Here is an 18,675-nt window from a genome sequence, read left to right as displayed (position 1 = left end):
TATATATATGAAACCATACATTATGAAGTATTTATCATGTAGGTGAAGCAGATTCTTTAGTTGGAGTTAATGAGATGTGCATATACAACTTAGATGCTTGTGTCGTGTTTTGACATTACTTAGGGAAGGCTGTGGGTCAGAGGATCTCAAAGTTTTATAAGTGAAGGACCACCTCAAATTATTTTAATAATAAGCTGATGTTACGGTAATGGCTGTTCATTGAGTACAACAATGGGTCGTTCTTAGCGATTTTCCAGTTTTTAACTGCAACTACAACATGGCTAAATTGGGTTTTATGTTGCTTTTACATTCAGCATTCAACTTCAGAAGTRCATGAAACGGAACATAAAGTGGTCCCAAAAACYTATTCTTATTTCTTTAACCAGTGGCACTTCTACAACAATTTGATAACCAGGGGTGTAGACAAAAAAGGGCTGTTTCTTCTCTCTTTGTTACTAACAGAGTGTGAGCAAAACGACAACCCTGTTTTCAAATTGTTCTCGAATAAATTCTTTCTCAGCGGTGACCTCTCACCTCTCACCCTGACTGCTTTTTGGATGTTCACTACATTCAGTCTAATCTCTATCTTTCCATCTCAGCCTAAGCTTCTGTCATATGAGCTCCTCGACTTGGTGTCCTCCCACTTCAACCTCAAAGAGAAGGAATTCTTTGGACTTGCATTTTTTGACGACAAGTATGTAAATTGTACTCTTTTTTTATTTGTAGAGAGAATTAATCACATTTGGASATSTGTTCTTATGTGTGTTCATGTTTGCTCCGTCAGTGGTCAGTGTAAGTGGTTGCAGATGGACCGAAGGGTTCTTGAACATGACTTTTCTAAGAAACCTGGAGCCATTTCCYTGAACTTTCTAGTCAGGTAATAACTYATCTCTTCATATTTGACTGTGTCTCACCATCAGAGAACAATACTTTGCTTTAATGTGAAAAAAACTCTTTAGTAGTGACGCTGATGGACTTGTTAATCCACACCTGCTTTTTCATGATTTCYACAAAGTTTAATGTWTTTTGATGGGATTTTATGTGTTAGATAGATAACCTTTCTTTTGTGTTCTTTGTACCTTGTAACTTTGTACCTTTAATCCCTTGGGATTAATAAATTATTTATGAATTAGGTACTACCTGAAAACAATTAATTGCATTACATTTAGCTTAGGAGCATCAGAGAAAATGGGGCGAATGTAAATGCAGAAATCTACAGTATGCATCATTTTGACTCCTACTTATGGTTATCTTTGTTTTGATCTTTTACATAAAATCCCCCCCAAAATACTCTGATGTTTGTGGATCTAATTTCAGGCTGAGTGAATTCCTTTACAAGACAAAGTCTGATGAGAAAAGTATCAACTTTAAAAGCAAGTACTGTCAGCAATAATAACTTATCCCTTCTTTTGTGTTGGATAGGTTTTATTTAGAAAACATAACGCAGCTAAAGGACATCATAACGGTGGAGTTATTCTATCTGAATGCAAAATCAGCCATCTACAACGTAAGTGGTTTTCTTATTTGTGTTTTCTGGGAACTAAAAGCACAAAGAAATCATTCGTTGCAGATGTTTTTGCAGCAGCTGCGGGATGATTCACTGTCTCTGAACCCTGCACCTCAGCCCAGCAGACAGTAATGGCTGCAGGGCACAATTTTCTCACTCTGCCGGCTGGAATGGAAAGTGCACAATATGTGTGAAAGMAGAATAACACAAGGCTTCATTTCAAGACTATGCAGAGGTTACAACGGGGCAGCACAGGGAATGATCTATGTTTAGATCAGCAGAGCTTTCTCTCTRCTAATCAACATTTTCTGAATGTGTTTCTTAGTCTTTTTTCCTTTTATATTTCTCAGGGGATTATTGAAGTAGAAACTGAGAATGTCTTTAGATTGGCTGCAAACGCATTGCAGGTTGGTGCTATTAGCATAACCCTATTCATATGATAATCGGTGTATGTATAGGATATTATCTAATACGATGTGCTTTTTTYATCACCAGGAGGCTAAAGGAGACTATACAAGGTAAGCACACATGATGTGTAGGAGTATTTAACAGCAGCTGGAGGAGTTAATAGTGAGCTTTCAGGGAACATCATTCAATAGGTCACTTGTTTCACCAGGGCAGACAACAAAAATCAATAGYGACTCTCTGTGAGGCTCACCACAGAGTGCTGCGAAGCTTGCACCAGACAGCTAATGAATCTCACAATGCTGCGATGATGCCAAGCATTGCAGAGCAGAAACACCTTTCTGAAGCACGCAGCTGCTATTAGCTGGGCTTAAATAATGCACAACGCAGACTGTGTTCAGAAATAATGCAGGTCTTTGTGGATGTTGCCACTTGGTTCTGACCAGCTGTACGCACAAAGTAGATTATGTTGTAAATTTTTTTGCTGACTCTTTTTCCTCTTCTAGCCAGAAATGAGTAGACATCTGGATTATTTTCTATTTGATGCTTTAGCATTAGTTCCACAAATCCTAAACTCTCCTGGCTAGAAAGACGCTGTTTAAGATAAAACGCCCCATAAGATATAAATGGCATATAAATAATGAGTCCTGTTGAGGGTTTTTTCATTCTCTACAAGGACATCTGTAGGAGCAACTTTATAATGACTTTTCTTCCCTACTAAAGAGACAAATGTACACAAATACATACATTTTCTTTGCTATCCAACTTCTATATCTGTCACAATGTTGTTGTTTTTTCTGTTTCAGTGATGAAAACACCCGGGCTGATTTGAAGAAGCTGCCAACTCTCCCCACCAAAGTCCTCAAGGAACATCCGTCTCTTGCTTTCTGGTAAGCTTTGAATGAAATATTTCTAGAAATATGGCAAAAACTAGAGACCTGGGTAATGCAGTTTGTCAAAACCTGAGATGAATTCATTTGAGTTAAAAGTCTAAAGAAACATAGACTTAGTTTTTCATTCAATAAAATGATGTACAAGGGACTTAATTTAATTACGTTATTCAATTACTACCCATGTCATTTTTTCGTTTGCTTGTCTTTTGGGAATTTTTAAATGTTTTATGCTTTGTCTTTGTAGAGTATGTCATTTTTTTTATTGTTAATTGTGCTACACAGTAAACTTCACTTACCTAACTTTGTTGATCTTGTGTTCTTCATGCAGTGAGGATCGAGTTATTGAATATTATAAGCAGTTGAAAGGTGTCTCTAGGGGACAGGCTGTTGTACAGTAAGTATTAAATAAAATGATRAATTACCTTTACTTTTTTCTAGCACCAGATTTGCACAACAGTAAACCTACCAAGATGTTGAACTCAGCAGAAAGGCCAGGCAAAAGAGCATTATTCACAGTTTCAGTCAAGAGGCCTGTTGACATGACAACTTTCAGTTTTCTGCTCCAATCTGGTCATTATGGATAAAAAGTCCAATTTACAGTAAACTGCATCCCCACAATGAGACATTATGATGGCAGCATCATGATTTGGGGCCGATTTTCTTCATAGATGACAGAAAAGCTAATCAAAGTTGATACTCAGTTGCAGCATGCTCATGTGTTGGAATGTCTCAGTCAAAGTCCAGAATCTGGGGGAAGACTAGCTCATTTTGTCCACAGATATCTCCACCTAACATGCTTGACCTTCTTCTGCTTTGCGAGTAGGAATGTAAAAAATGTTCAGGACTGACAGATACATGCCCAAAAAGATAATAAATGAAAAATAAAATAAAAAGAATGTATTTTATTTGTAAAGAATTTTGAAAAATCATGTATCCCTTTCCTTCAACTTCATATTCACACACTATTTTCTGTCAATGACATAAACTCTCCATAAGATATATTAAGGTTTATGGCTCTTATGTGACATCTAAGACATACTGGCTTGTGCTTTCATTTTTCTTCCAGGTATTTAACGTTGGTGGAGTCATTGCCAACATATGGGGTTCATTATTATGAGGTTAAGGTAGGTTCTCTTGTGTGACTCATTGAAAATGACAGCTGTTACGCCTTGAGCCAAGTTAGCCATATAATCTGCACTTTTTTTTTCTGACAGGATAAACAAGGGATCCCTTGGTGGCTTGGAATCAGCTATAAAGGCATTGGGCAGTACGATCTACAGGACAAATTAAAACCTCGAAAGGTAAACGGKCACARCAGAGTCCCGGTTGAAATGGCTGTTACTGTTTTTTTKCTACCGCACGCACAAAACTGGGTGTGATGACGGCAAAAAGCACGRGTGAGGACTGCCGCTGTTGCAAAACAGTGTAGTGATTCACCAGCTTTAAGTCATGCATCGTGTCTTTCAGTTCTGTGAAATCTTGGCTTGAACTGTAGCAGACGGCTCCAGACTTGAAGCAAAATCTCATTCTAAAAGAATCTGTAGACTTGGTTTATTAAGGCTCGTGAGTTTTAGAAAGGCTTGGAGAATCAGAGAGACAAAAAGAACTTGATTTTCTTGTTTCATTAGTATTGTCTTTGTCCGTGATTAGATGGTAGAAACACCCGCGTGAGTGATCCGTCAGCTCACTTAAGTTTTATGAACAAATGATCGCCGCATTGTCTTCCTCTTAAAGCTCTGCTGCTCTGTGTGAAGCAATCAATCTGTGGCTGGCGCATCCCAAAGGTTGTGCAAGAAGTCAGCTGAACAGCAGGCTGTAGAAAAGCAGAACAGGGAGTGAGGCAGTGATGGTGAAGGGAGAAGRGGGCTGGGCTTAGGGTGTTTATCAYGAACCTTCAGAGAATACCTGAAAAGACAAGTCAGGAGCTGACAGAGGCCAGAGTGAAGTATGTGCTCAAGCTGACAGCGAAGCAAAGGAGATTTTAAACTTTCCTGAGGATTTACTCTGAACATTTGTTGTGCTGGTAAGACTGGAAATCACTCTTCTTTGTTTCGTCAGCTTAGGGATAAATTCTCCACATATTTTGTCTTTGAAAGTAGATCAACTTTTGAGTACTCTTAAGAGCATTCTTTAAGCAAAATTAGGTGTAGCGTAGTAATCTGCAAACGCTCTAAAAATCTCAGTCAGATYTAACCGAGACGCGCAGTGAGTCAGTGACCCTAATAGATTGTTCATATCTGGCTGCTGACAGGCAGCACCTGGATAACAGGGGGGAGTTTACGTGATGAGCCATGGAAAGTGGTTATGTTGGCCATGAATCTTCATGTAATGTCCCCTTGTGGCGTTCGTCTCACTCAAACACCTGTGCTAATGCAGACTTGGCAGCTCACACTGTAATGACAGCTCATGATGAAGTCTGGCTTCTTCTAATGACCGAGGGCGAAACAGGCAAAGCAACAAACACACCTGAACTCAACTTTTTTTGTAAAAGTTTATGAAAACTGAGTCAGTCTAGTTGTGATTTTTTAGTTTTTAGAGTCATCAACATTTATAACACCAGTGGACCAAACTCTTAACTATTATGTTGAAGTTTATATCCAGAATATTATTTTCTATAGTGAAATGTATTTATGTTCCTGSCGATTATTTGTTGTTACCTACAGCTCTACCAGTGGAAACAGCTGGAAAACTTGTACTTCCGAGAGAAAAAGTTTGCTGTAGAAGTTAATGATCCACACAGGTGAGCAGAATCTTCTGTTTGTKCAAGTTGATAAGGCATAATATTGTTCACACTTTTGTTTTGCTTCTGACTCATCCATATTTTCAGCATCTGTCCAGACAAATGATCAATGCGCTGGAAATTTTTATCAGAATTACCAACAAAGTCGTCTTAGATTTATTTATTTTTTTGTCTTACTTAAGGAGAACAGTAACAAAACGCACCTTTGGGCAGACAGGCCTTCTCATCCACACGTGGTATGCCAGCCATTCTTTAATCAAGACCATTTGGGTAATGGCCATTAGCCAACATCAGTTCTACTTGGACAGAAAGCAAAGCAAAGTAAGAAGCTGCTATGAGATCATTTTTAAAAGAAAGCAATTATGTATTWATGTTGCTAAGCTTTGTCATTTTAATTGTCTTTTCCATTTTTAAAAGGCAAAACTAGGACCAGCCAGAACTTTAGAGGAAATTGCCATGGAGATTACTGAACATGGAGGAGCGAAAATGAACAGACTAGGAGACGTAGGCCTGAAAAATAACTGTATAACAGCCAGCAATGGGAGCCTGGGRTCTACAGGTTGGTKTTACTAGATCTTATATTTTAATAAATATTCAAAATTTTATATGTGATCAAATTGCATTGTTATAATTTTGCATCTGTAGGTTCGGCGGACTCTGAAATGAGCGAAGAACAGAAGAAAGAAAAACTCTCTGAGCTGAGGAAAAAGGAACAGGAAATCCAAGACATTTTGGCCAAGAAAACAAAAGAGCTTAAGAAGATTTGCCTCAGAGAGGCGGTGAGAAATCCTTTTTGTATTACAGAGCTTCAGCATTCATAGAGTGAAAGTTTTTTTTTCTGCTTAGCTCCTTTTATTAAACCGTTGTTGCTGTGTAGGACTAAATTTGATTGCCTCTGTTTCTACTTGCACTTTATTAAAGTATAAAAGCCCGCGTTGTCGTTCTTCAGGAACTAACGGGAAAGCTGCCAAAGGAATATCCCCTCTCCTCAGGCGAAAGACCACCGCAGGTCAGGCGGCGTGTTGGCACTGCTTTCAAGCTGGATGACCTTTTCCCCTACAATGAGGTCTGTATTTGAACAGGACACAATGAAACTCATGTTTATCCTTTTGTGCCAAACTACTTGAAATCCTCTTTAAATGGTTTGTTAGATGCCATACATCTGTATGAATTGAAATTATACAAATGCATACATGTTTTCATGAAGGTATTTTCAAAAGCAAAATATGGACAAGCTGAGACACACGCGCTATTATGTCACAGATTCCTTGACTAATCATTATTGCAGTGCTTTTTAAAAGTTATCATCTATCCCAGTCAGGTGTAGAATAAAGCTATGGATACGTTTGGAGCGAGGTTAGGTTGTAAAACAATGTCCTAAGCTTGAAGATCACAGATTGCTATTCAGTTCAGACAACTTTTAATTATTCACCTCACAAATCTGGCCTTTATTGAAAGGTGGCAAGAAGAAAGCTATGACTGAAAGAAAGCRACAAACTAACACTGTGCTTCACCCTCAACAAACATTTCTCATTGCTGCGAGGATYTAGGTTGTGTTGTTTACTATATAAAATCCCAATAAAATAGATTGAAGTTTGTGGTTGTACTTTAACTAAATGTGAAAAAGCTGCAGGGTTTCAATACTGAATACTTTTGCAAGAAACTGAGTCACTTTTGACTACTTTATTAGTTAAGCTTTGATAACGAAAACTACCTGAAGTTTATCTAAAAATCATTTAGGCCCTCTCATAAAAGATTTTAGTTTTAACAGATAGTACAAAATTAATCTTTGCATTGTGTCTTACTGCAAAACTTTTGCAGGATCCTTTCTTGAGAAATCTTGAGAGCAGATTTGCCCTCCAACGGAAGATCGTCGAGGCGGCTAAGAAGCTGGCTAATGAACCTGAGCTGTGCAAAACTGTCAAGAAGAAGAGGAGGAGAAACTGCTTGGATGCTATGCACAAACTGCAGCAGATCGAGGATGAGATGAACCARTACAGGATAAAGAAGGGGAAAAAGCCCACTCAGCGGGCCTCGGTGATCATTGCAGGTAGGATGCAGGCTGATAAATACTGTAGTGCATCAGTTTGCTAAATTTGAAAAGTATATACARTTGTTTTTCTGTCTCCTTAGATGAGCTCACCCGCTCAAATTGCAGTTCCCTATCTAGTCTCCCACTGGATGATGGTGAGTGATTTGTAAGATTTTCTTTTGTTACATTTTATGGATTTACTAAATGGGAAATACAAACATGTTTCCATACTTGTTTTTCTTACTTGAATCAAATTCTGTACATTTTTAGACTGTGTGGAAACCCTGTACTGATGTCCGCATTGTAATATTTTACTGTGTGTACGTAGATGACTCTGACGGTGCAGGTCAGAGGCCGCGCTCACGGTCAGTCCAAGGTTCCCCTCAGCTCAGCCCGTTGCGATCACTGGGAGCAGAATACGATGTGGAGAGACAGGGATCTCCTGCAGGAAACAATCACAAAAGCCACAGCAGGTGGGTGCAAATATATTTGTTCTAGGTTTGTTTTCTGTTTGAGTAAGTTAAGCTTAGCAAGTTTCACAAGTTCTTGTTTTAATAAGTGCTTACTTGCTCGTGTTGAGTCAAGGATTTAAATAACACTGTTGCAGAGTTTCGAATATTCAATGTGTTACGTTTGCAGCCCCAATCCTTTCCTCATGCCTCACACCCTCCTTTTTTTTTAATACTGACACTTTTTAGATTAGGTTTTGATGGCCTGGAGGCCCCCCATTCCTACCAGAATCAAAGAGAGGTGTCCTCCACCAACAGCAGTCCTTATAAAACGCTTCCTAGGCCTCCCAGAGATCCACGCAGCATGCCTCCCACCCCAGTTATGACCCGTAACGCCTACAGCAGCAGCCAGCTCAGGTCTGGTCTTTGATGCAGTGCATGTATCATTCCTCCCAGAAATAACTCCCTCCAACTTTTATCCTTCCTTCTCTCCCAACTCTTGACCTTTAACTAAAATTCTCATAACTTTTATTCCTTCCCTTCTGAATCAATAAATCTTTTTTTTTGCGCTGTAGGAGTCATATTAAAAACGATCTTCTATCTCCAGGTCAGAGGGGTCTCCTCATTGCTTCAGACATCGCAGTGGAAGTCTGGAGTCGCAGCCACGTCTGAGAAAAGACACAGACGTTGAGAAGCCTGTCTTCATCCTGTCACCATCACATCACAGTAACAGCACAGAGGTGCTAGAAGATTGCTCCTCCTACACTAGCCAGTCCAGTCTGGACTACTGTGGTGCAGCTAACTCCCACTACGGCACACTGGACTCCCGTGCCTCGACAATGCACCGTCTGCACAGGAAAGTGGAAGTGTATGGTAACACCGGAAGCATGCCCAACTTGGTCCAGCATCATTCCAGCTGTAATTATCAATGTGAGACCTCATCACRCTATGCACCTAGTGCCTATTATGTTGCCAGTTACACCTGTCAGGACATGGAGCCTTATGCTAACGGTGCTTATGTATATGAGAATGAAGTTGAAGGCCACTACAACGTCAACCCCTCCTACCAGATGAACGGCTATCATGGACACGACAGGTTCAGGCATTACAGCAGCAACGGAGCTGACAGTCTTTCGCAGAATCCTTACGCAACGGTGAGACCGCCACGGAGTAGAGAGGGTCCCAGAAACGAGCTGCTGGCTAAGAACATGCAGAAGGCCTTGGTGGCTGAACATCTGAGAGGCTGGTACCACCGGAGCAAAGGTCACCGTGAGGGCGGGAGAGGACTGATGGTTGGGTATGACTTCGACAGCGGCTCGCAGCTCAGCCTGGGCTACCAAACCATGCCAGCAGCCTTTAGCCACTCCAGCAGAACCACTTCGTTTTCCTCAGGTAAAGTTTTTTTTTTGGTCACATTGTACTCTTCTTTTGGTGTGTGCCAGCATCAGGACCTAAATTAGTTATTCTAGTTCTGTCAAGAGAACTATTGTGAAGAGCTTGTAGAAGAATAGTCAAATGATTAGAAGTCACAGGATTTAAAATGTAACCAAGTATTAAGAAAATATATGCAAACTTCTGAATTTGAAAAAAAATGCAATTAAAATTTGCAAAATAAATTGACAAATCATCAGGCCCTGATTAGTGAGTCTGAAGAGTTACTTTTGGATTTTATAGCTACATAACCATGTGAAACACAAATAAAGTTATGTTTACCTTTCAAAATATGTATAGAAATTCTAGATGATGTTGCTAWGTTCTTTTYATGCATGTCCTATTAATGATAGAAATTTAAACRAATTTWTATAAAAAAGGAGTAGCATTGAGAACAAYCTTCTGCCCTCAGTAGCTCTAACCYATCATCCTTTCAGCTGAAATGTTCATTAGTAGTAGCATCACTCCCAGYCATTTCAGCTGGCATTATATCACAGACACCATAGCTATTGTCTATTTTTCTGTTGGGGACATTCTGCWCCTAKWAACAGTAATTACTAGTGGGTAAAGGCTGCARCATCAGCTGAGTGTTTTTGCTCTATAACTGTTTTTTTAGTGTCCTCAGCGGAGAGCACAGGAAACTGGCGCAACCAGCTGTCCGTTGGCCTGACAGAGTTTGATACACCTGATGTATCCCAGTACTCTCCCGCTGGAGCTCAAGCATCTCTGTACACCCGSAGTCCCACACACAACAGGTGAGTGCTGCACTTTATGTAGTTGTGACCACAAGCTTGTAAAGCGATGGATAAAAATTACTTACAGTATAGAATATCRTGCTTTGACTGTACTCTGCTGGGTTATTCGCCAGCTATTCAGATAAATTGTGCTCACAGGGTTTGTTGTCTGCTTCTCTTTCTGCCTTCTTTTACTCCTGGACTCATGATTAATGCCCAAATGTGAAGATTTTCTTCCGAGAACAAAGAGTCTGAAACAAAGCCCAAAAAATCTGAGTCAGTAGATGTGGTTGGTGCTGATGCCACTAGTGCAGATGAACCATCAGACAACCAATCTACCACTTAAGGGTGAGACGGATAATGTTGGTAGTCATCGCCATTTTGACGTCAAGTCGCCATTCATGTGTCTTGCCCCAAAATCATACCTTCATATCATGGTGTGCCGTATTTATTTTTTTCACCCATCAAGCTCTGAGTTTTAGCTTCCCTCAAAATGCAACTATTATTACGTTAGTAATTCCTCAGATGTTTAATTAGGAAAAAAYTTCCAAGTTCCCATCCTTCATGACAAATTAAACTTACCTTAAGTCACGTTCACTTCAGAGTTGCTTGGCCTAAATTCATGGCGTTAAATGGCAATGTCAACTAAATAGATGACACATGTCACTCTGAGCAAAAATGCAGATTTTTTTTCTTTCATCTGTAATGTTTTAGTAATATTATACATGTTCCCTCAATGGATTCTTTTGTGAATTTTATTTCATACATCCATCTCTATGTTGTCTCTRAAATTCTGTCCATGTATTTCTTGACTACAGATTTCAAAACGACTATAGTTTTGACATCTTATTTTGTTACTGCACACACAGATTTCCCTTGGATGGGAGCTACATGGGCATCCACTGAAGAGGACCAAAATGAACCCTTTGGCACAAACCAACCACGGCCAGCAGCACATGGAGAAAATGGAGCTGAAAACAGACTTCTATGTTGCCACCAACAGTCTTTGGTGACAAACAGTTCTCAACGTTTTGTGCATAAAGGTGCACACTGACCTCAAGTTAAAGACAGCTCTGAACACAGTGATGACACTCTTGAATGGCTTTCCCATGTGCCTTGGATTGGATGAATTGTACAGGCAGATGAGAATGTGTCAAGATGTTGCACAACTACACTGGATTCAAAATTAAATGTGTATTAATGACAAAATCAGTGACAAGTATTTTGACGAGAACAAGCTACTGCCTTATACAAAACAGTAGTTTATAGAATAAAAACAATCATCGTCTTCATCTCATGATACAAAAGTAGTCTAAATAAAAGCAAAGCTTGAATATGACCAAGGATGTGACCTGACAAGAAGTGATTTTATCATCGGATTAGACTTTTCTTCATTTTTTTACATGCCGATGTATCATTTCAATATTGTTTATAGAGCCATTTGTCTTGTTGGTGCAGTAAGTGTTTAAAAATGCATGGTGAGGACATTTTTTGGTTTGAAAAAAAAAGACTAACACTGCCATTAAAAAAAACAAAACTTTTCTCATATTTGTTTTATCTCGGTTTTGTACAGTGAGTGTCTAGTTTAACCTTGTTAGATATTGTCATAAAATATTTTTCATTTGGAGGCAAATCAATAAATGTGTGACACATATATGGGTGTAGTCACTTTTTTAAAGATGAGCAACTAGTGAAGAACAAGTTTAGCCACTGTTATTGAGTCACCAAGTCCTTAAGGAGTAATTGTACATGTTGCTTCTACTTGCTAAAAACATAATAGCATTAAAGCTGACGTTCTATGTTTTTTATTTATTTTATTTTTATTTTTCAAAAACAAAACCAAATTGACATAAAACATGAACATATTTCAAGAATTTGGAAAAAGTCTTAGTTAAATTCAATTCATGGCTCTGGTTCTGGACCCAGTCTCCTTGAGAGGGGCTGGACGTACTTCCACTCTGGAGTTGCCCATGGTGAGAGGCGCCGGGCAGGAGTGGGCATACTTGCTGCCCCCCATCTCGGCGCCTGTACGTTGGGGTTTACCCCGGTGAACGAGAGGGTARCCTCCCTCCGCYTATGGGTGGGGGGACGGGTTCTGACTGTTGTCTGTGCTTACGGGCCGAACAATAGTTCAGATTACCCACCCTTCTTGGAGTCCTTAGAGGGGGTACTGGAGAGTGCCCMTCCTGGGGACTCCCTTGTTCTCCTGGGGGACTTCAACGCTCACGTGGGCAATGACAGTGAGACCTGGATGGGGCGTGGTTGGGAGGAACGGCCCCCCTGATCTGAACTTGAGTGGTGTTCTGTTGTTGGACTTCTGTGCTCGTCACGRATTGTCCATCACGAACACCATGTTCAGGCATAAGGGTGTCCATATGTGCACYTGGCACCAGRACACCCTAGGCCGCAGTTCGATGATCRATTTTGTCATCGTTTAATTGGATCTGCGGCCGTATGTCTTGGACACTCGGGTGAAGAGAGGTGYGGAGCTGTCCACTGACCACTACCTGGTGGTGAGTTGGCTCCGGTGGTGGGGGAGGAAGCYGGTCAGACCTGGCAGGCCCAAACGTGTAGTGAGGGTCTGCTGGGAACGTCTGGCRGAGTCCCCTGTGAGACGGAGCTTTAACTCCCATCTCCGGCAGCACTTCGAACACGTTCCAGGGGAGGTGGGAGACATTGAGTCTGAGTGGACCATGTTCTGTGCCTCCTTTGCCGAGGTGGCTTATCAGAGCTGCGGCCGCAAGGTTGTTGGTGCCTGTCGCGGCGGCAACCCTCAAACCCATTGGTGGACACCTTCGATGAGGGATGCTGTCAAGCTGAAGAAGGAGTCCTATCGGGCCTTTTTGGCCTGTGGGGCTCCGGCAGATGATGGGTACCGGCGGGCGAAGCGGCATGCGGGCGGCTCAGGTGGTCGCTGAGGCAAAAACTTGGGCGTGGGAGGAGTTTGGAGAGGCCATGGAGAMAGACTTCCGTACGGCTTCGAGGCGATTCTGGTCCACCATCCGGCGTCTCAGGAGGGGGGAGCAGTGCAGCATCAACACTGTTTATAGTGGGGATGGTGCGCTGCTGACCTCAACTCGGGATATTGTGGGCCGGTGGGCAGAATACTTCGAAGACCTCCTCAATCCCACCAACATGCCTTCTGTTGAGGAAGCTGAGCCTGGGGACTCTGAGTTGGGCTCTCCAATCTCTGGGGACGAGATCGCCAAGGTGGTCAAAAAGCTCCTTGGTGGCAGGACCCGGGGGTGGATGAGATCCACCCGGAGTTCCTCACGGCTCTGGATGTTGTAGGGTTGTGTTGGCTCACGCGACTCTGCAATATCGCATGGACATCGGGGGCAGTTCCCCTGGATTGGCGGACTGGGGTGGTGGTCCCCCTGTTTAAAAAGGGAGACTGGAGGGTGTGCTCCAATTACAGGGGGGGTCACACTCTTAAGCCTCCCTGGTTAGGTCTATTCAGACCTAATATGGATTAGGGTCCATCGGATAGTCGAACCTCGGATTCAAGAAGAGCAGTGTGGTTTTCGTCCTGGTCGTGGAACACTGGACCAGCTCTACACCCTCAGCAGGGTCATGGAGGGTGCATGTGAGTACGCCCAACCAGTCTGGAGGGACTATGTCTCTTGGCTGGCCTGGGAACGCCTTGAGGTTCCCCCGGACGAGTTGGAAGAAGTGACTGGGGAGAGGGAAGTCTGGGCCTCCCTTCTGAAGCTGCTGCCCCTGCGACCCGACCCCGGATGAAGCGGAAGAAAATGGATGGATGGATGGATGAATAAAATATTTTAACAGAACTGAATTTTTAAATCTTTACAAATTTTCCTGAGCTGGTATCCCAGAATCGACTTTCTGTGTTTATCATAACTTAACTTTATTTGTTTTACACTCTTCAAACACAAGCAAACTCAAAAATCCTGAATATCATGGTCACAATTGCCAGACTGTCAGACTGTGAACAAGACAATCGTTCTTCAAAACCACTGTTTCATTGTCTGGGGGGAAAACGTGCTAGCTACCAGCATGCTAGCACAACCAGCTGGATTTTAGAGCTAACAGATACTGTTAAACTGGTCAGAAAAAAAGCACACCCTTGTCTTTCTTGTTGATGTTCACTCTTCCTCTGCACTTGCAGTTGTAATAACCCATCTTGTTTATCCTAGGGAGGAACATAAGCAAGAAAAGGGCAGCACCGATGAAGTTCTTTTGTGCTCTAAGCCAAGCCTAGCAACCAGTTCCATTACATAGTCTCCATCTCCTAGCACACCTAATTGTGTGGCTTGTTTTCGCCTCAGCAGTTCGTCATGTGGTTTGTCTCTGAATCTTCTGCACGCAATCAGTTCTAGTGTTAATTAAAAACACAAATGATGAGTTTTGGTGCATGAAATAAAACACAACAAAAGCACCTTTTAAACTTTGAGGCTTCTTCGTGCATGACGTCATCCCTCCAGGGTCCTAGCTATTGAGTTAACGTTTGATTTATCACTAACTTTTAAATCACTTCATAAATCCTCAAGGCGTACTAAATCACTGCTACTAGAAGATAGTTTCTCACTATCCTGTTTGCAGAAGCTATTTGACAGTTGTGTTTGCCTAATTGCCCTTATTTAGCCAGGATGGTGCTTTGAGATACAAGATTTCTTCCTCCAAGAAAATCTTAAAAGGTTTCAAGTAAAAAACATAAATAAAATGAAAAAGCAAATATAGTCACTAAAACAAAACACGGGTTGCATATTTAAAGTAATGAGATCTAAAACACAACACAATTCACCACCAATTAAAAACTAGAAAAAACATTACATTTCTTTCAGTGCCATTTTAAGATGATCCATAAAAAATAAAGAGAAGATAGACTTGGACAACCCAGGATATTTTGAAGCTGGCTCCATAGATATGATGCATCAGCAAAGACGGATGATATCACAAATATCAGCTTCAGCAAAGTTCATTGGCAGTTATCTCTGCAAACCATTTCAAAGAAACACATTTTTACATCAGTTTATGATAAACTGATAAACTGACTATTATATATATATATATATATATGGTAACACATATTTTAAAAATTTGGTTAAAAGCACCAAAGTTCTCTTCAATCTAAAAACTAAAGTGAGAAGAAAACCCAACAACAAACAATTTTCTCTGGTTTATAATTTGTTACTTAGTATCCCAAAGGTTATGCCTTCAAGAGGATTCCAGGAGGGACTGTTTGCTGTGGAGTCTTCCCCCAGTGCCATCCAGTTGGACCTGTGTTAATGGACCAGCTGCTCCTATCAGTTCTCCTCTTTCCTTTTACTTGAAGCAGCTGTCATCCCAAAAGATCCTGATGACCGAGCCAGCTGGGTAGAATGCTAGCATCTCTCTCCCCTGCTAACTCTTTAAATATCTTCCACAGTTCACAACATTTAAATTTAGACAACACATGAGGCAGAGTCTCTCAGGCTGAGGTCGTAGTCAGACGCTTGCCACTTTGCTCTGTTCTCAACTCTGGACAGAACAGAAATTATCTGTCCTCTCAACATCAGCGAAGGAAAGAAACAATACATTGAAGATATGTCTGACAACAGAGACGGTGAGGATCTTAGTGAGGAGGAGATTGATGAAGACGCAATCTTGGCGATGCTATCACCTGAGGAGCTCAAGGAGCTCCAGAGCGAGATGGACGTCATCATTGCCCCAGATGAAAACGTACCAGTGGGACAAAGACAGAAGGACCAGACAGAGAAATCTCCAACAGGAAGTTTTGACCACAGGTCACTGGTTGACTATCTCTATTGGGAGAAAGAGTCAAAACGTATGCTTGAAGAGGAAAGAGTGCCCGCTAGTCTGCTGCCTAGTGAGGTAAGAAGAGTTCAAACTCTCAGAGGTTTATGAAAGCTACTTTAGCTCATGGTGTATAGTAGCTCCAATGTTAATATCCTAATTTGTTACTTTTAGAAAATCTTACAAGAGGAAGCTGGAAAAAAGGAAAAAGAAGAAAATCCAGATGTCAAATATGAGGTGTATGAAGTGATAGAAGAATTCATTGAGGAAGATGGCACTGACTATCCAGATGGAGTGGAAATTATAGAGGAGATCATTGAGGAAATAATTGAAGAAGATGAAGAGGAGGTTGAAAAGGACAAAGCGACTGATGTTGACAATGAAACCACTGAGAAAGTAGCTTTAAATCTCAAACCTGAGAATGCAGAGAAAGATGTAGATCCCCCCAGTGCCATAGAAAAAACAGCTGGAAAAAATACAGTGGACAGCCAGTCTGTTCCAGACTCCAAAGTGGCCTTTGTAAATAATGAAGATAAAAAGGAAAATGCAAATGAAGATTGTTTACCCCCGCAAGAGACTCCAGAAGTGCCAAATACAAGTGAAGCCAATGATAACTTCTCAAAAAAGGAACCAATTAAAGTGAACAAGTTAAAAATCCCAAAGTTGGCTCTTAATAATATCAAAATGACATCACGTCCTTCAGGAAATGAGACAAACTTGGAGTCAACTCTGGACAAAATCCGTAACAACAATCCGTCTATCACTGAGGTCAACCTCAATAACATAGAAAACATTCCTAAGGAAATGCTCGTAGACTATGTGAATGCCCTGAAAAAGAACAAACGTGTCAAAACGTTCAGCATAGCGAACACAGGCGCCGATGAAAACATTGCATTCAGCCTGGCTAACATGTTAAGAGAAAATCGCAGCATTGCCACTTTGAACATTGAGTCCAATTTTATAACTGGAAAGGGGATCGTTGCCATCATCCGCTGCCTCCAGTTCAACGAGACTCTCACAGAGCTTCGCTTTCACAACCAGAGGCACATGTTGGGTCACCACGCCGAGATGGAGATCTCTCGTCTGCTCAAGGCAAACAACACGCTCCTGAAGATAGGCTACCACTTTGAGCTGCCCGGCCCCAGGATGGTGGTGACCAACATCTTGACCAGGAATCTCGACCGTCAGAGGCAGCTGAGGAAGGAGGAGCAAAGGCAGCAGCAGGTCAAGGAGCAGAGGGAAATGATGCAGATGTACGAGAACAGTCTCAATCTGCCTACCGGTTTACTGCAGATGTTGGGCTACATACCACCACTTGAGCTCCTACAGCAGCATGGCCTTGTCCCACCCATGCCAGAACGGAGCAGCATAGCCCAAACACAGCATCAGAGTGAGCAGCCAGAGCCAAAGAAGAGTCTGAAGCGCAACAGCATTCCCAAACAACCCAGCGCAGAGCCATCAAACCTGTTAAAAGACATTCAGTTAAAGAGAACTCCCAAGAAACGTGATCCCTTCCTGGACTTGGACCCAAGAGAAGACCGGAGATCAGAAAAACCAAGTTTCCAACTAAGAAAGACTCCCAAAGTAAAAGATAGAGGAGATAGAGAGATGGCAGAAGAAAAGGCCAACCTCAATGATGTGATAAAGACTTTGAAACCCATCCCTCGCAGACGAGTACCTCCTAAAGTTGACCTCACACCTCGTGATCAGCTCCTCAGTGAGATCAAACAGAGCAATGTGGCATATCTCAAATCCGTGAGTACCCAAGGAATATTATTATAGAAAAAGTGAAATGCAAGAGCATGTTGTAGTGGCAAAATAGATTCATTTTGTCAATTTTTTTATACAGAGCCAATGCCCAAAAAAAGTAATATAAGGGGACTTTACAATATGATCAGATCCAGTTTCTACACTTTTTAAAGGCTGATGTATATAAGTTGAAGTGAGGTTCTCTAAAGTCAATATATTAGTTTCCTTACCTCTTGTAAGCAGAGTAGTGAGTTAGAAAAATCTAGAAATCTTCAGAGCAGTCGAAAACTCTGAAGACTGTTGAGTTTGTTATTATGACAAATTATATTTGCTGATGCTGGTAGCATCAATATTTTTTTTCAGCTACAACAAAGACAGCGCTGATATAACCAGCAACCTCAGGCAGCATAATTTAGTGACACCCTCATTGTTTAGCAGATAAATCAGAGAACGTTACCAATGATCTCTTGAGTAAGGTTGCACGTTATCGGCTAATATTGCTTTATATTGTACTGGCAAGATAATTTTCAGTTTGAGTTTTATTCATTAAAACAAGTTAAAAAGATTGAACTGGTCTAACTGGTTATTTGAGTGAGGATTTTGGCACTTTTCTCCAAACTCATGGCAACATGATGTCTATCGAAAACGAGAGAAAACTGAACTAACACCAAAATCAAGACTATCCTATTTAAGCATAAATCTAACTTTATTTACTGAAAATACAGAGAACCTATTGTTTTTTTCTTGTGTTGTTGCTTGCAGGTGCCACTCCCAAAAGCCCTGGAATCAAGTGAAACGAGTCTCATCTGACTCGGCCTCAGCTGTTTTCTCGCTGTAGAGTATGTTACTCATTTTGGTCACGTTTCATGCACAGCCCTGCATGAAACGTGCAGGGCTGTGCATGTTTTTGCTTCATAAATGTGTTTTAGTTCTTAGAACTCTAAATAAAAATGCAATGTTAAAAGAAACAAAGTACAG

The 18,675-nt window shown here is 41.2% G+C and overlaps 2 protein-coding genes across 4 annotated transcripts in view; both read left to right on the top strand.

Annotated features, from left to right (window-relative positions):
* Positions 1–11,845, top strand: part of frmd4bb (FERM domain containing 4Bb) — a 23,719-nt gene extending 11,874 nt beyond the window's left edge. Inside the window, exons 3-24 of one of the 3 annotated variants that reach the window (XM_017305979.1) lie at positions 600–694; positions 785–877; positions 1,423–1,507; positions 1,858–1,914; positions 2,003–2,025; positions 2,719–2,802; positions 3,134–3,199; positions 3,872–3,929; positions 4,020–4,106; positions 5,469–5,545; positions 5,731–5,866; positions 5,963–6,104; positions 6,191–6,324; positions 6,495–6,611; positions 7,367–7,595; positions 7,679–7,732; positions 7,906–8,050; positions 8,276–8,443; positions 8,634–9,418; positions 10,074–10,212; positions 10,420–10,539; positions 11,061–11,845. In XM_017305979.1, coding sequence (XP_017161468.1) covers positions 600–694; positions 785–877; positions 1,423–1,507; positions 1,858–1,914; positions 2,003–2,025; positions 2,719–2,802; positions 3,134–3,199; positions 3,872–3,929; positions 4,020–4,106; positions 5,469–5,545; positions 5,731–5,866; positions 5,963–6,104; positions 6,191–6,324; positions 6,495–6,611; positions 7,367–7,595; positions 7,679–7,732; positions 7,906–8,050; positions 8,276–8,443; positions 8,634–9,418; positions 10,074–10,212; positions 10,420–10,537 — 2,892 coding nt within the window. In that variant the 3' untranslated portion in view covers positions 10,538–10,539; positions 11,061–11,845. Of the gene's footprint in view, positions 1–599; positions 695–784; positions 878–1,422; positions 1,508–1,857; positions 1,915–2,002; positions 2,026–2,718; positions 2,803–3,133; positions 3,200–3,871; positions 3,930–4,019; positions 4,107–5,468; positions 5,546–5,727; positions 5,867–5,962; positions 6,105–6,190; positions 6,325–6,494; positions 6,612–7,366; positions 7,596–7,678; positions 7,733–7,905; positions 8,051–8,275; positions 8,444–8,633; positions 9,419–10,073; positions 10,213–10,419; positions 10,540–11,060 lie in introns of all 3 variants that reach the window. The other 2 variants (XM_008414248.2, XM_017305981.1) reach the window with 2 other exon arrangements.
* A 3,752-nt stretch (positions 11,846–15,597) lies between these two features.
* On the top strand, positions 15,598–18,665 carry lmod3 (leiomodin 3 (fetal)). The gene is made up of 3 exons (XM_008414250.2): positions 15,598–16,026; positions 16,123–17,703; positions 18,460–18,665. The coding sequence occupies exons 1-3, from the start codon at positions 15,739–15,741 to the stop codon at positions 18,505–18,507; spliced, it is 1,917 nt and encodes a 638-aa protein (XP_008412472.1). The 5' UTR covers positions 15,598–15,738; the 3' UTR covers positions 18,508–18,665.
* Positions 18,666–18,675: the final 10 nt, after the last annotated feature.

The sequence above is a fragment of the Poecilia reticulata genome, linkage group LG7, assembly GCF_000633615.1.
Source record: "Poecilia reticulata strain Guanapo linkage group LG7, Guppy_female_1.0+MT, whole genome shotgun sequence".
Classification (NCBI taxonomy): Eukaryota; Metazoa; Chordata; class Actinopteri; order Cyprinodontiformes; family Poeciliidae; genus Poecilia; species Poecilia reticulata.
The sequence above is the reverse complement of the archived record's forward strand: the minus strand, read 5'-3'. Positions and strand labels throughout refer to the sequence as shown.